This window comes from Ambystoma mexicanum, chromosome 6p (assembly GCF_040938575.1).
Source record: "Ambystoma mexicanum isolate Mex_15411 chromosome 6p, UKY_AmexF1_1, whole genome shotgun sequence".
Lineage (NCBI taxonomy): Eukaryota > Metazoa > Chordata > Amphibia > Caudata > Ambystomatidae > Ambystoma > Ambystoma mexicanum.
Window position 1 is genome coordinate 1,277,899,799 of NC_090935.1, and position 16,763 is coordinate 1,277,916,561.

The following is a 16,763-nucleotide window of genomic DNA, read 5'->3' on the forward strand; positions in this document are numbered from 1 at the left end:
GACAAAAAAATTGATAAGATCACCTAGAACTGCATGTATATTTATCCATTTAATTAATTTAAAACCTTTTATTTTACATTTTCATTTTCTTTTTTTACGAGGTCCCTCCACTGTTTACATCCATTTTGTCATGGATGTCTAGAGCCTAACACAAGTTTTGCTCAAACTGTGCCCACATAAGCCTGAAATATTCTATATATTTTGGTCTATGCAAAAAAAAATTACTCCTTTACTTCATACAGGCTTCAACCGTGTTCAAAACAACTGTGTTATTCATTTGAAAAGGAGAATTAAGTTAACAAAACACATGATATCCTTGCCACACTGACAGCCTCTCTCGCCCGTGGTAATGCATAATCTTTAACCCAAATGCATTTGGGATGAAACTGGACCAAAGCTACATTGCAGCTATACTTGTCAAAGTTTGTCATGTTTACCTAAAAAAGATCATAACCCCATTCCAGTTTACTTTTAACGTAAGATCGCAGGCTTCATAACTCATAACTAGGTTGACCTATCAAATGTTTTCTGCAAGAAGCATTTTGCATTTGCTCAGATGATACCTTTTAGTGGCTTAAACTGGTTGAATTCCTCAAGCTATGCTTGTTTGGTACCTCTTATCCCAGCTAAGATCGCTATTGTCTAACTCCCAACCAAACGCCACATTATGTTGGACACCGGGGAAGGAGCGCTACTGCGGAGTAGTTTAACCTTCCAAGTGGTTTTGATTTTTATCACTGATACTTCGATAGATCAGAAGTCAAGCAATCACCTGATCACGCTAATTGGCGTGGACTGGGAAAGTTGGCAAGTGCGACACCAGCATCAATTCCTAAACTGACATAACAATTTAGTTGCTGCACCGTAGCACGAGCTACCTGCTTGATAGATCTCTTTTAGGGTGATTATACATAGTCGTCTGTGTTCAACATTATATTTTGGAAAGCCACTCATAACATACCACATTTTTTCAAATTGTGTAGACCATCCGATGGGTAAAACTAAGATAAAGAACGCCTCAGATCTAGGTATTGGAATTAGTGCACCTTTTAAGGATAACACAGTTCAATGACATAGTACTATATATGATTTGTTGATCGCTGTAAAATGTTTGCTGGGGGATGTTTTCATAGAGCAAGGTCATGTGACTGTACATTAAAAACCATTAAAGTAGCCTTACACAAATCCACTAAGAATGATTGCTCAACTATGAAACTTCTCAACAATCTGCCTTATGTGCCTGCCTGTGTGTGCAGACTAACTTGATGGCGCACTTTTGTGGTATTTACATTCTCTGATAAACAATAATAATAGCTATATAAAATAACCACGCAGATCGCTCACCCGAGGACTGGCATAGTCCTTTGCACATCTTTGATAAGCATAGACCAGGAGAAAGCATTCTGGAGTTTCAGCTGTGCCTTGCTTCTTCAAAGTTATTTTAGCTTCAGTTTTGCATTTGAGAAATGCCTTAAGTGCTACACTCAACAAAGTTCAAATGTGAGTAATGCAATTGAGTGTGCTTCTTGTAATGATGTGTGAATAGGAAATAAGTACATTTCATACCTGCAATGGACAACCATTGGACCTGCATCAGAAGGGTTGCAGGTCTTGACCCTTCTTAGGAATGCTAGGAAGGGCGTTGGGTGCTCCGGGACACCATGGTCAGGCCAGGCCGTGAACTGGAATTGCCTCACCTCTCTCTTCTCACTGGAACCATTCTGCCAAACAATAACCTAAGCATTAGCGCGCGCAGGCTCGAAAGAGATACAAGTGAAATTAGCAAATCTGACCTCAGTTGCACAGCATCAGGAAAAACCTTGCCAAATAAAGTCTAATGTTGCAATTCAATAACAAGGTGAACACTACCTTGATGGTCAGATGACCGACAGATAGAAAATGAATGTGACAACACATGTTGTGACAATATCATGCTGCGACTGTGGTCTTTTTATGGCAAGCATACACCATAGTTACTTGCCACCATAGCCCATGATGGATGAGCTCATAAAGAAACTAGTGTTTATGTGATGACTTATTTTGTTGACAATAGCAATTGTCTTGTCATAAAAATGACATACCTGATGACACACCTGATGTATACAGCAATGCCATGTAACATACCATGTAAAAATGATTCTATGTTCCTTCTTCGCCTGTTTTTCTTTTTCGCTACACTTTTTGCTGAAAATGTTTTGCCGAAACAAATCACAGAATTCTTTTTTTTATTAGGGGGCCCCAATCACCACTCCCCTATTATATACTCCCTATACACCACCCCGCCCTACCCCTTATATGCCCCCACCACATTTTTAGATGTTTTTTTTTCAGCAAAACATTTTCAGCCAAAAAGTGTTGTGAAAAAATACGAGGGATGAATGGACGTTGTGCCGTAAAAAGACACAAGCAATGGAAAATAGGGGCAACGTCTTGGTTCTTAAAGAACCTCAACCTCAAAACCACCTTTACATTTGATTGACAGCCATAATCCCCGAATCAATACAGAGATGCTGTTTTCGAATGTGGTTAATTAATACACTTACCAAGTAAGATATAACCTTCATTGGCATTATAGGTTTTTAGGGGCAATGTGAATTTTGAAACCTTGTCGAACCGCTTTATTTAGACAGAGGCTTGTGCATAGAGGATGATTCTTTGAGAAAGAGGTCATCCCTTCGGAAATGTTACCAATAAGATCCAAAGGCAAGTCATGTTTTAAATAGACTGCGCAGAGCACACATTCCTACATCATAAAAAAGAAGGAAGCAACCAATACCTTATAAAGTGCAAATGTTCGAACGCAATACGTTGCTAGCTCCACGGTGTCCAGAAGAGTGACTTGAATTAGACCGTAGGTTTCAGTACCTCGGCTGGGCCAGTACTGATCGCATTTCACCTGCAAAAAACAAGAAACATAGTATTTGCACGCATGTTCAGGAGTTTGAAATGGCCACAGAATGCAACATGAATATGATTAAAAGAAAATGGTCAGTTCATTGATTAGCGAGCTCGCCCTTAAAATCTTTCTCTAATATTCAGATACATCATTGAATGTATTCTGGTTCAAAAGGCAGAAACTCTCGCCAACATAAATTGAGATGATTAGTTGAAAAAGGGCCTTTTGAGATGTTTTGTGTGGTATCCTTGCCTCACTGAAGGCGTGCTTGCCCGCCATCTCATGTGCCAGCATTTTGAACATTGACAGTCCAGTTATCAAAATAAATCAGAAAAGAGAAGCACCATTCACGTAAGCATAAGACACAAACACCACCAGTACACTAGGCAGTAGGACACCAAAAGGACGTTATTCTGCATAGGCAATGGAATCTGACTGATGGGGTGTCAGCAGGCCATGGTGCTTATGGCCGCCCATTTCTCTAGATTCTTGCCATTTAGACTATGTAGTGCTGAAAGGTATGCCAGTTGGGGTAGTCACAAGGTTGCTGTGACCATCAGCAGTTCAGGCCGTCTGCAACCTTGGTCGACGTACTCATGTCACTGGGGCCCGTAGAAGACCACACTGGTTGCCCGTCAATCAAAGAATCAGACCTAAAGGTGCCATGTCGGTTCATAATTGTTTACCAGGCAAAGTCCCAAACTACTTGTCAGCTAGAATTTCTAGAGTTCCCTTTCTGCGAACTCACCGCTCTAGCAAAGATATTCTCCTAAAGCAACCATGAATTCTGCTGAAGAGGATTGGTGGCTCCGGGTTTCATGCCTGGGCCCCAGATCTCTGGAATCAGCTTCTGTCTGCTCTCAAGGGCTGTGAGTCTACCACTCAGTTCAAGAAACAATTAAAAACATACCTGTTCGACTTGGGCTAGGCCCTTTTCTTCACTTTCTGGTATAGACTTCCCCTCCTGATATCTGCTCTCTATTTTTTGTTGTATCTGTCTTGTGAGCGCCTTGAGGGCCATGGGTGTATTGAGCTATATAAGAACATGATAGATAGATAGATAGATAGATAGATAGATAGATAGATAGATAGATAGATAGATAGATAGATAGACAGACAGACAGATGGATGGATAAGTAGATAGATAGATAGACAGACAGACAGACAGACAGACAGACAGACAGACAGACAGACAGATAGATAGATAGATAGATAGATAGATAGATAGATAGATAGATAGATAGAGAGAGAGATAGATAGATAGATAGATAGATAGATAGATAGGTAGATAGGTAGATAGATAGATAGATAGATAGATAGATAGATAGACAGACAGACAGACAGACAGACAGACAGACAGACAGATAGATAGATAGATAGATAGACAGACAGACAGACAGAGAGAGAGAGAGAGAGAGAGAGAGAGAGAGAGAGAGAGAGAGAGAGATAGATTGATAGATAACCGCTCCATGTGCTGTATGACTAATGACCTCCCTTTGTGGGCATTCTGCAATGGCCGTTGCCATTACAGAGATGGTGATTACCATTGGCAGTGGATGTGTGTGGCTATGCCTGCTTTTACCCGTCGTAGGAAAAGTGAGAATAATGCAGAGGCGTCCAGCCTCTGAGCAGGAAACAAAATGCTGATGCCAGTGAGTAGGGCACAGATGCTCTGCATGGTATGGAAAACCCCACCAGGAAACTCTGGTTCAGAGTTTGCTTGTGTTCTTCAACACTGGGCAGGGAATCTACCAAGAATTTGGCGGGCATAAAAAGCAAAGAAGGACACAACTAAAATAATATTTTCTCGTAAAATCACTTACGTAGTTCAACTAATAAACAGTTCCAAATAACAGGGGTTCTGGGATCTACTATACATACATTACACACATTTCAGATAAACACATTTACTAAGTCTGCGGTCTTTACAAAAAACATATTCACCATTCAGTGCAACATAATATCAAGACTGACTGTTCTGACAAATGTTGCCCACATAAATGTATAACAATGTGTGACATTGTACATCAGAACATTCTGAATTGGCATTGTCCACATGTAGTGAACAATGAAATGGGGGTTGGAATGTCTACTTTGGCAAACATTATGCACAACTGCAATCATCTCTGGCACTGAGCCAAAGCACATGTAACGCACTGTCACACTCGGTGTCCTCCACACAGGAAGGCTTCATGTTAGTCATTAATGGGCAAGCTGTGAGCTAGTAAAATCACTCAACTGCAAAGACCAGGGACTAGGGGTACAGCTCGTACAAAACAAGAATGTGTGGTGGTTCAAGCCTCACCTTCTTTTAGAACCCCCCTGAAGGTTCATCGGGGGAGTAGAAGCTCACCCAGGGATTGAAAACGCTGCAGGCATCAGGGCTGGTTCACACCTCCCATGATTACCTGAGAAATTTCACGTATCACTCACTGAGTGTTTGCACGAAACTCTGTGCGACTCTTTGGGGGGAGTTCCCACGCCTTTGCCATAGACTATGTGGACTCCATGCAATACAGTGTTCATTATTTTATAGAGAAAATGGATCATTTCCAGTAAAATGGAATGCATCATTTATCACTGTTTGGCATCTATACGGATGTCAGTAGGTGACAGTCTTTCCCTCTTAATTCCTTTACGAAAAAAACTGCCGGCTCAAGAAATAATCCCCTCTGCTTTGGCGGAGTGACCAAATTAACTATTGCAAAACAAACATAGATAAAGCATGTTTGGATATGTGATTTTGTCTCTGGCTCTCCAATTATGGGAAGGTGAGGGAATAGTCAAAACAGACAGTACCCAGGGACATGACCTACGGGTACAGTTAATTAAAATATCTATTTATATTACAAGAGCACAGTGCTTCATAAATAACTTCCTCTGAATGTCTGGATCCATGCATGCAATACCCAGCCAAGAATAAAGAGTGGCAAGCTGACACTTGAAGCCTTTCCTGTGGCATGTTCACACAATAGATGGGCAATATACATCTGTGTTATTAGCAGCCAAATAAGAACCAAGGGAGGTCCAGTCGGCACAATCCAAACAACTGTGGTAAGGACTACAATTATAGTCCTCACCACAGTTGTTTGGCTTGTGCCGACTGGACCTCCCTTGGTTCTTATTTGGCTGCTAATAACACAGATGTATATTGCCCATCTATTGTGTGAACATAATCTACTAAGGGTAGTATCCTGTTAACTTTGTAGAGTTTGCCCTCTTGTCTATTAATAATTCCCTATGACATGGACGCACAACGAATGCTCTGAACATATATGACAGGACATATTCACGAACCTCAGTAATACTCCCTTACCATCAACATTACCCAGTACACGTCAGCGTGACACACATTACGTTTCTAGTGACAAAGCCTACCGATACACACTTCTACGCAGTAGTTTGGAGGAAATGTGCATCTCCTCAGAGGTTCATTAATACACCTTTGTCTTCTAGATCAAATGATGCACCATCAAATGGAGTAAAGAGAGCTAAACATTTTGAATGGAATGTTTGAGTCGTTTCCTCTAAATGACAGCATTTTGCATTAGTTTGAGCATGCCTTTGCCTTCACTTCAATTCAAGACTGTCTCAAAAGGTCAAGGCTTTTCCCAACTTGTTACCCAATGACCCCCTGCCCAGAAAGCAACAAGCAACCCAAGGGCTGCTTGGGCTTCACTGAGCCTGGGCAGTGAGGCTCGGTTAGATGATCCATTTCAAGTACTTCAGTCACATGATCTTGGGAGGTCTCGGGAGGATAGCTCAGGGGCAAAGCGCTCGCTTTGGAAGCAAGACGACGCAGAGCAACACAGGTTCGATCTCTGCGCTTTGAATTCTCTGGGTATTAAGCGCGTTATAAATAACCATTTATAATTATGATCTCTTTTCGGTTGGGTCTCCCTAAGCAGAGTGCAGCTGTCCAATTTTCGCACTATTTTCTGCTGGATTTAATGGACCAAAAGGATCGATATGCTCCTAGGGTTCCTTGGTGTTTCATGCACAAGGGATGCAACCCAAACATTTGGGCAAGATTTGTACTTTGGAACCCAGCTGGATTGATAGTTTGTCTCCTTCTGCAACCATACATGGAAAGTGTTGTCTTTTCATGTTCCCAGTGGTTTAAAAGTGATATTCACCTATTGCTCACTGTGCCAATGGGCTCGAGCTACAACTCGCTAATAGTGCCCATGGTGCTGATCTCCACTTCTTGATCTTTGCTGTGTTTTGCTTGGAGTATTTGTAGGAACGGAATTCATAAAGTGCAAACATGGCTGGAAAGCCGCTGAGCACTGTGCAAAGGGGACGCACGCAGCACATTGCAAGTAGGATGCAAGGTTAGCAGAGGAGCTTAGATGCCTGGGGGGAGCACAGCACTAGGGGAACTTCAGAGGGGGTGCAACATAGCTGAGAGTAGTATTTGTATTAGCTGTTTAAGGCAAACGGCTCCATTTGTTGCGGAATTGGGTTGATGTGTTAAAGGCCATGCCCCCCACACACTACACATGCTAATAAAGGTAGCGAAGGGAGTCCCATTTAAGTTCCAGTGATTTTGAAAGCTGAACGAGCTTAATTATTTCAAACATGTATTTTCTTTTGCAACTTTCAATGAACAGTGGGCGTATTCAGATGCAAAACCATGTCTTACTATGCACAGAACCCCAATTTACAATTCTCCGATGAGGACCAGTATGTCTACGTCCGCCGGTTGTCTCCTGCAACGGGGATGCAACTAAGGGCCAGACTTCTTCTTTTCGAGGTGTAGTTGGACTGATGTGTGTAAGTCGGGTCCCCTTCTGCAACAGCATGGCTGAGGTAACCATGATAAAAGGTGCCTTGAGGTTTAGATGCATTAATGAACACCTTTTCATCAAAGGTTTGGATTCATGCTGAATCCTCAGACGTAGACAGAGTGTGCCCAGATGCAGAATTCTTGTTAGCTGTGAATAGAAAATGAGGTTGCACCTCACTGATGAAGACCAAGAAGGCCAACACAGGCGAGGAGTGACTTGTAGCCTCATGCAGCGGGGATGTGTAGTCTAGCAGCTCCCTTAGGATTACACATTTTGGTGGTGGGGGGGCAAACAAATGAATTAGGTTGTTGCTCTTCATCAATGGCACACGTGAGCACAGGATACATTTCTCCACTGGCTACCGGTTGCTGCAAGGATCAAATTTAAATCCCTCTGCATCATCCATTAGCCTGTCTGGGGCCGGGGGCCAGGCTATCTGTAAATTGACCTCACCAAATACTCTCCCTCCAGATCCCACTGATCTTCCGGCTCCAACTCTCTGCGTGTCAAGCACTTCTCTAAGCAGAGAGAGGGCAGCAGTTCTCTCTCCTCAGCTGGCTCCCTCCTCTGGAACAGCCTCCCCCTTTTTCTCTCACCTGATCTAGATCTCCCCAAATTCCGCAAACACCTCAAGACTCTCCTCTTCTCCTCCTCCTTCCCTTGCTCCCTCCCGTGCTAAATCCCACAGTAGCTGTGATTGGTGGCATGGGGCCTTATGTGGGCCCTTATGTGTCCTTCTGGGTTGTGGCTTTCTGTCTGATCGTCCGCAGCATCCACCCCCCTTTTCCGCATTGCTGCCTCACAGGCCTACACTTGCTGTATGGGCTGGTGACCCCTCTGCCATCTAGTGGTCACTGCCTGGCACTTACCTGTTGCCTTGCAACTGTCTCCCTGGCCCTTCTCCCCTCTGTGGATCGTCTAGCACTTCCCCACTTCCCCTACTCTTCTCTCTCTCTACACATGCACGATCCAAATGTTCACAAGGCCTAGTAGGACCACTTCTTCTTTGTATTTCACATTTCCCATTGTCTCTGTTTCCCTTGTTCCCTTCCCTTTGCCCTGTGGGTGCTTTGAACCACAATTTCCTTGATGTACAAATGCCCAACAAATGAAATAAATAAATATATTTAACAAAGTTTTTGTGGCTTTAGGGCAGACGTTAGGTTGACGATTCTGTGCTCAGATGCCCAAAATACTACATAAGCTTTTAGATTGTCCTTGTGTGCCTCTCAGTTTAAACAGGTACGTTCTATGGGACAAAGGAAGTGTTGTGTCTGTTTATACAGCCTATGCACTGCAAACCTCTTGAACATGAGCCTTCATGCCTTGCGTTGCCCCTATTCGGCCCAAAAACGAGAAACGAAGTACATTTCACATGATCAATACGACTTTGCTTTGCTCCGCAGAGGCCACCTGCAGAACGGGCGAATCCCTCCCACCATTTTGAAACAGGGATGGAGTTGCCAAAAGTACAGCATTTTGCTTTGCACAATTGCTGGGTGAAATCCAGTTTAGAGGCCAGCCCGGTTTAATCTAGACATTTCTGCAAAGTTTCTGCCTTTAGAAATGCTCCATTAGTCAGATCGATCGATTGAATATGTAAGTATAGGTACAAGTGGGACTATGGGAATTACACACGTGCATTTAATCGCCAAGCTTGGATCTAGTCAAACAGCTTACGTTTGTCAGTGTCTTGGATAACTTTGCTCTCAAAGTCTGCCCCTAAGACTGACAGCATTACGTGTGCAGAATAGATGCACAGTTGCTTATCGCCTTTATTTGTATGCCCTGGAACGTGTCTACCTTGGACTGCCTGCCCTGAGAAGCTTTTAGACTTTTCTGATTTCCTGCTCTTACACTGCAACTTTGTCAAGCAGTAAATAACATCTTTAAGTGCGCTCGCTTTTGCTTTTTCAGCTGGGGCGCATCAAGAGCCAGCAATGTTTTAAAATGGAAAGCTTTAAGAGGTGACAGAGGAATGCTGGCGACGTTTGCACCTCATCATGAGTTCAAGAGGGGTGCACTGAAAAAAAATGGTTCCAAAGTAGGTTAATACAATTTCCCTTGTAGGGAAATTCTGTCTCATGAGTGCTGTAACTGAAAGGCTATTTGAGTGAGGGTTTGATTCTGCTTTTTTGTTCCATAGCAACATGTGAAGCTCGGCCATAGCATCAAGTCGATGATGACCTAGGCATGATCACCGGAGCGCACTTTGAACCCGGTTTCCCATCTGACATCACAACCGTGTTCCTGAAAGTAAAATAAGGTCACTTTCTGAAAACACCTGGGAAGCTAAAGCCCCAGAGGTTCATATTACAAACACGAAATAGTGCAAGTGGAAAATTGTGATCGCATAGTTTTGCATTATTTATTTATTTTTGATTTGTAGAGCGCACTGCAGCCCTTGGCCATCAAGGCGCTAAAAGAGGAGCTTAAGAAGGCTTGATTCTGGGTTACATGAAGGCCGCCCATGGAAGGTTCTTAGACAGGGTACAGGAATACTATTTTCAGGCCAGAAGTAACAGGGCCTAGGATTCCTTGGTGTTTTTAGAAATGGTTCTGGTGCCTGGCATGAAGCACTCCCCTCATCCATTGGCTAGGGGTAATTAGGGATTTAATGTGTATTGCGCTCATTTAATGAGCGAATGAGTGCTATGCTGCTATGCAGGTGATGCAAAGGAGAGCAGAGAGAGAAGATTGTGAAGAAGCACGGCCACAGAATGGCCATTCCTAGCCTCCATTCTAGCCTGTCATGCAGCCTGGCTCTTTCTAGGGAAGGAGCACGTGCACCCCCACTGCCGCTTCGCAGTGGACTGAACCATCAACATTTGAGACCCATGGGGAGCTCTGGGGTGGAGTGATGATTGAATTGTGAATAGGTTAATGGGAGGTGATTGGAGAATATCAAAGGGGGCAGGGTCAATGAAGAACATTTGGAGGAAACGTTTACCAATGAGGTATGTTTGGATGTGAGTGGACATGCATCAAAAACCTTTGGGGGCGAGTGAAGGAAAATTTTAGTGGGAACTGGTAAATGTAATGTAGATTTTTAAAAAAATGCCAATGGGGATCAACTGCAGAGAAGCGGCTGTCAATAAGGAGCCCTAGGGATAAGATGGGTTCAATGAGAAATATTTTGCACAATTTAATAATTGAAAATTCTTGGTTGTAAATGAGGTGAGGGATTCATATTTGGTAAAGGGAGGCAGTGAAAGGGAAACATTTGAAAAATAGATTACATTTGGAATGGAGGCAGGTTAAACAGGAAACGTGCTTCAGTGGAAAATGGTTACAGTGGAACATTCTGGAGGTGTGCACTGAATAGGATTTTAGTTGAACAAGTATGAAATGGTAGAGGACATATTGATGAACAAGGCTATTCAAACGGCACACTTCTAGACAAGAATCGACAATCTGATAAAAACAGTAGGTAAAAAGCATAGGATTGAAGGATATTTGTAGAGGAGGGATGCCAACATGGAATGAAGAACCTCTGAATGGTATGTAGCACGACTAATAGGCATTTGGATTAGATGACAGCGATTGTGGGGAAATTTGAAGGAGAAAGTTGAGGAAAGACCATGAAAGTAGTGTTTTAGGGGAGGATGTGGATTAATGTGGAACACATGGTGTCAAACACCTGAATTTTAAGAAAATAGTTGTTGAATGAAGAACAATGAGGGGGTTGTAAATGTAAATGTTAACCACCCAGAGTTAGGGTCCAGAATGTGGAGCATTTGAAGTGGAGTTTGATAAACTGAGTGACAAACAATTGAAGCGGGCACTAGGGAACATGTCACAAGAATGACGAATTAGGAATATTAATGAGAAGCATCGGATGCTAAGAGGTTAATGTGGAGCATGAGTCACATGGGGTAATTTGACATAATTATACAAACATTCCTGCAGTTCTGTGATGAACTCTAAAAGCGACTGAGTGATGCCGTGGCTCAACAAGTCCACCCTGATAAGTGATCCCGATCTTCACAGAATGAATCAGTGGAATTGTTGAGGAGTTGTATATTCAGGGAAAAATGTCTGTGCGGGTATGAATAATTGATTATTAATAATAGGATTTCTTGAAGTGATAGTCCTCATTATTAGAATTAATTCAAGCAAGTTCAAATGGTACCTTTCAATTTGTTTCAGTATAGAAGCCCTCCATTGGAATCCCCCTCCAAACCTGTCTCAGTATGCAGCAATATATTCTTTACATGTAGTTTATGATTACATTTGCCACATATCCCATTCATAATGACTAAATATCCCACTGGTACCTCAGGTGTTTTGTTGGTCTCAATCAGAATGCAGCCTGGTGTCCTTCTCTCACATTCCTTCAAGCCTGGCTTGATCCAGAAGGACCATTAAAATCGCAAATGAAGATTCTGGAAATGTAACAGCATTTTAGGCCTGTAGTCGCAGGGATTGGACAACGCTGTGGATTTTATTTTGTCTGCTGTACGTGTCAGGGATGCATATGTATGAAGTGCATCACTAGTCGGTAAGACCATGGTAGTGTTCCCGATTTAGACATATCTTACAAACATTGAGAAATATCCTCTCATCTCTGTATCAAAACTCTATTCATGTATAATAACATTGGAATAGAACATTGAGCGAACATGTGCATTGTTCTCCGTGTTAATAGTAGTGGACCCATATGATGGCGATAATACAATGGATTTTGAAATTGATCATCTTTACTTGTGTTACATGGCCACGATTTAAAATATCTTTTACATTCTTATATTGTTTTATTCTTTTACAGTGTAACATTCCTTATTCAAATGTATCTACAACTGAAACGACTGTGATGAAGGAAGCACATGTATCTCCCATCAGCGTTATCATGTTACCCTCCTTTTGGCTTCAGGAAGGCAACTATTGTTAACACTGAACAAACAACACATTGGTAGTCTAGGGTGAAAATTGCAAACCGAACTTTGCCAATGAATTAAGACGTATATGGGATTTTCAGATTGTGTACTGCTACATACCAGTTTGGCTTGCTGTTGCTGTTTCCTTTCCGCAGAACATTCATTCTATTGTGACTGATTCTTAAAAGACAGCGTCAGGCACACCTGATTGGATGAATTTGCCTGTTACTCCAATGACGTTGGACCCTCCTATCAGCCCATATGGGAAAACGGATCCCACCTATTTTTTCTTTTAGTCCGTAGTCCTTGAACTACTGCTTTTACAAGATCCTTGTCCAACATAGTCCATCATCACAGTCCTTCTTTTTCTTCCTGGTCCTTTTCCTTGATACCAGATATTTCCCCCTTCATCATAGCCCTTTGTCCGTATTTCAAAATTGCACCATTCCTTCCCCTTCGTCACAGTACTTCTGCATCAGAGTCCTACTTCACCATATTCTTTCATCACATTCCTTCTTCAACACAGCATATTTTTAACAATGATCGAGACCCATAGTATCAGACAGGAATGTTCTTCCAAGAATTAATGATGTGTCCCTTGATTTTACCACACTACTATTGTACACTTTTATTACAAATGTGTTTTATTAATTTAGCTTACAAATATTTCCTAATATGGACAACAACATATTACTATGCACCACTTTTCATGAACCTGAATACACACATTCATTCCCTTACACACCACATTCGCTGAGTTTCAATACTCCCTCCCGCGCTACTGCCCGGGATTATAACAAATTGAGGTTTATCTACTAATTACCAACACCACTATTTAATAACAAAATTGTGTCAATTTCTTTAGATGTCTGTCAACGTGTGTTTCTGCTGGTTCTCGTTAGACATAAAGTAAGGCTAAATGCTGCTTTGGCCCTCATCAGGACTGGAATGGGATATGAGTACAAACCCACTCATTACAGTTGTGCATTCAGGGTGTCTTTTATTCTTTGGACAGACCTCCTCTTTATCATTTCTGCCGAACGTTGTAGATAATCTGGCCACTTATATTATCCACTTGTATATTGGCCTATCTGTGGGAACACCCCTACTATGGTCGCTCCATTGCTGGTCCCTCAGTCGTGGCAGGCTGTCCCCCAGACCCTTTTTCTTCTATGTCTTCAACACAGTCCTTCAATGCAGTCTTTCTCCTTCATTAGCACCCTCGGCCGGTGCAGCAGCCAATCAAGTACGTCCAAACCCGGGCTGAGTCTACCGATGCAAGCGCGGATTTGGAGCTACCTGAGTGGTCACCGCAATTGTCATTGCTGTTTTCCCTCCTCCCATGACTCCTGCCCCCAAATCCTGCCCATCCACACCCCCATTCAAAATCTATCAATCTCCGTACCTCTTAAGAGCTCCTCTGCCCGACTTCCTATTGAAGCCATGGAAATGCAAGAGGGGCTCCGAGCGGAGTCCTGCCTTCCATTTCTATGTCAACCCTCACTCTCCCCAGCCACTGCTGCAAAACGAGCAGAGTGGATGTATTTTGTTTTCTATTGCTATTAGCACCAAGAGGGTTTACCTCGGGTGCTAATAGCAATAATGCCACATTCTGTGGACTTCACCGGCCTGGAATCGACACAGGGGCCCCTAGTTGAGGTCCTGTGCAATTGCTGGCCAGTGAAGCCCACAGAAAGTGGAATTATTGCTTAATTACACAACTTCTCCTTAATATCACTGTCCTTCTTCATCATAGTTCTCCTCACAGTTCTCCTTTGTCAGACTCTTTGTCCCTCTTCTTGGGTCTACTTCATCATTGCAGTCTTTTGTCACATTTCTTCTTTGTCACAGTCCTTAAGAATTGCCCTTTGCTGTCCTCATTCATTCCTCAAAGTCCTTTACATTCATCATAGCCCTTCTCATTCATCACAGTCCCATGTCAGGCATTCTCCCTCATCACAGTTCTTTCCCTCATTGCAGTCCTTCTTCATCGCAGATCTTCTTCATAACAGTACTCTTTCTCAGATTGCCTAATCACAGTCTTCGTTCATAAGAACCTGGCCCTTTGTCAAAGTCTTCTTTTTCTACATTTCTTCATTACAGTCCTCCTTCATCAGAGTCATCTCCTTCATCACAGACACATTCATCACAGTCCTTCTTTTGTCACAATCCTTCCTTCTTTCTTTCATTCCTTCTCTTTGGTTAATTGTCCAGATTCATCACAGTCCTCATTCAACAGAGTCCTTCACCGCAGTTCTTCTTTGCTGCAGTACTTATCCTTCATTACAGTCATTTGTCATCACAGCCATTAGCCACATTCCTTTGCACACATTCCTTCTTCATCAGTCTTTCACCAGAGTAGTTATCTTTCATGCCAATCCTTCTCTTTCGTGATAATCCTTCTCTGTAATTACAGTGAAATCTCATTGGTCACAGTCTTTCTGTTCACAGTCTTTTTTGTAACAATCATTCTCCATCCCCATATGCCTTCCTCGCGGTTCTTCTCTTACATCACAGTCATTCTCCTTTGTCACAGTGTTTTTACTTTACCACAGACACTCATGACAGACTTTCCTCTTCACCATAGTCCTTCATCACATTTTTGGCATACTCCTTTAACACAGACCATCTCCTTCATCATACTTCTTTGTTTGTAACAATCCTTCCACCCCATCACAATGATTCACATTCTTCACAGCCCTCCGTTGTCATAGTACTTATTTTTTATCACAGTCCTCCTTCACCACGAACCTTCGGCTGTGTCATTATTCTTCGTCATAGTCCTTCTCCTTTGCATAGTCCTCCTTTGCTGCAGTCCTTCAATTCAGCACTGTCCTACTCTTTCATAACAGTCCTAGGAATGTGAGATGGCATTTGTAGAAGCCATTGTTGTGGTGCCATCCAAAGTGATGACACATTTAGAAGAACTGGAAATGACTAAACAGGTATTTTGGATTCAGCTGATTAAGTAATTCTAAAAAAAAATAAAAAGTCTCAGATTGTGAAACGTAAATAAATAATTGAGTATATTCTAAAAATTCTTAATTTTACACCTTTGCCTAGCCTTAAATTGTGCATGGTTGATGAATCTAGTGCACTTACTTCAAATTAGGATAACCAATTATGGGGGTAATTCAATGAATCAAGCGCAGAAGTGGCACACAAAGTGCGTGTGCGGAAGCTTGCGCCACCACTTTCGGCGCACATTTGTTCCATGAATCGGCCCCTATATGTTTTCAGAATTGTTTATGGAAATGTATCTGGTTATCAAAAGCCACAGGGCCTGACATAAGTCCTTGGCAGTGAAGTTGTCAACTTTTTGGGAAAATGAAAAAAATTAAGCATGACCTTGTTACTTCTAAACTAGGCAAAACTCTGCACTCCTGCATCAGAGAACTTTACATACAAGGAACAGAGCCGAACGTTACTTGCTCATGTTTTGTGAATTGGAAAACCTTCTGGCATTTCATCCTGTTTGGGTGCAGGCAATAGTTTTCAATGCCTTTCATAAGGCACTTTGTTGTCACTCGCACCAGGAAAAACCCACTTTAGCAATTATGTCAGAGTGTTTGGAAATTATGGAACATAGACCAAACTTATAGCTATATCTTCATGTATTTATCATTTTAGGAACAAATGTCAAGTTCTCTTGCAGATAACTGCCCTCCTTTTTCGATTTCCAAAGTCATTATTATCTAGGGCACATCTTCAGGAGTTTTCATTTCTACTATTATCACCACGTTGCCCTCTCTTCGGATTCTACTTGTGAAATAGTGTGTAATTATTGTGCCTTTAGGACTGCTCCCCGGGCTTTGAAACGTAATCAATATCAATTTTACCTGTGTCTCATAGTTAGCAAAACATTGGTACTGGGATTTTCTATTTCTTGGTTTCTTACAAAAGCCTTTCTTTTTCCAAACCTGGCAGCAAAGTTTCTCTTGGCAATGCTCCTTGGTTCTTTCTAGAACAGTTGAGTGTCGAAGACCCTTTGAACTAGACCAAAACGGTTTTTGTTGGGGTTTGCTGCACTTGTTAAAAATGTGTAGTGACCACAAAATAGTCTCATCAACAGGATAGTTTGCATGTGACCTTCAAAAATAACTTGTGCATACCTCCAACGTGAATAAAAGAATACTATTAAGCTGTTTTGTCAAACAATAACAATGTATAGTTGCACACATCTAACTCATAGACTGACCG

General features: G+C 42.1%; 1 protein-coding gene across 22 annotated transcripts in view; it reads right to left on the reverse strand.

Annotated features, from left to right (window-relative positions):
• PTPRD (protein tyrosine phosphatase receptor type D) overlaps positions 1–16,763 on the reverse strand; it is a 4,803,934-nt gene that overhangs the window by 116,148 nt on the left and 4,671,023 nt on the right. For all 22 annotated transcript variants that reach the window (XM_069625937.1, XM_069625939.1, XM_069625938.1 and 19 more), the window contains 2 exons: positions 2,777–2,896; positions 1,567–1,721 (listed from right to left, as the gene is read on the reverse strand). In XM_069625937.1, the coding sequence (XP_069482038.1) occupies positions 1,567–1,721; positions 2,777–2,896 (275 nt within the window). The remainder of the gene's footprint in view (positions 1–1,566; positions 1,722–2,776; positions 2,897–16,763) is intronic.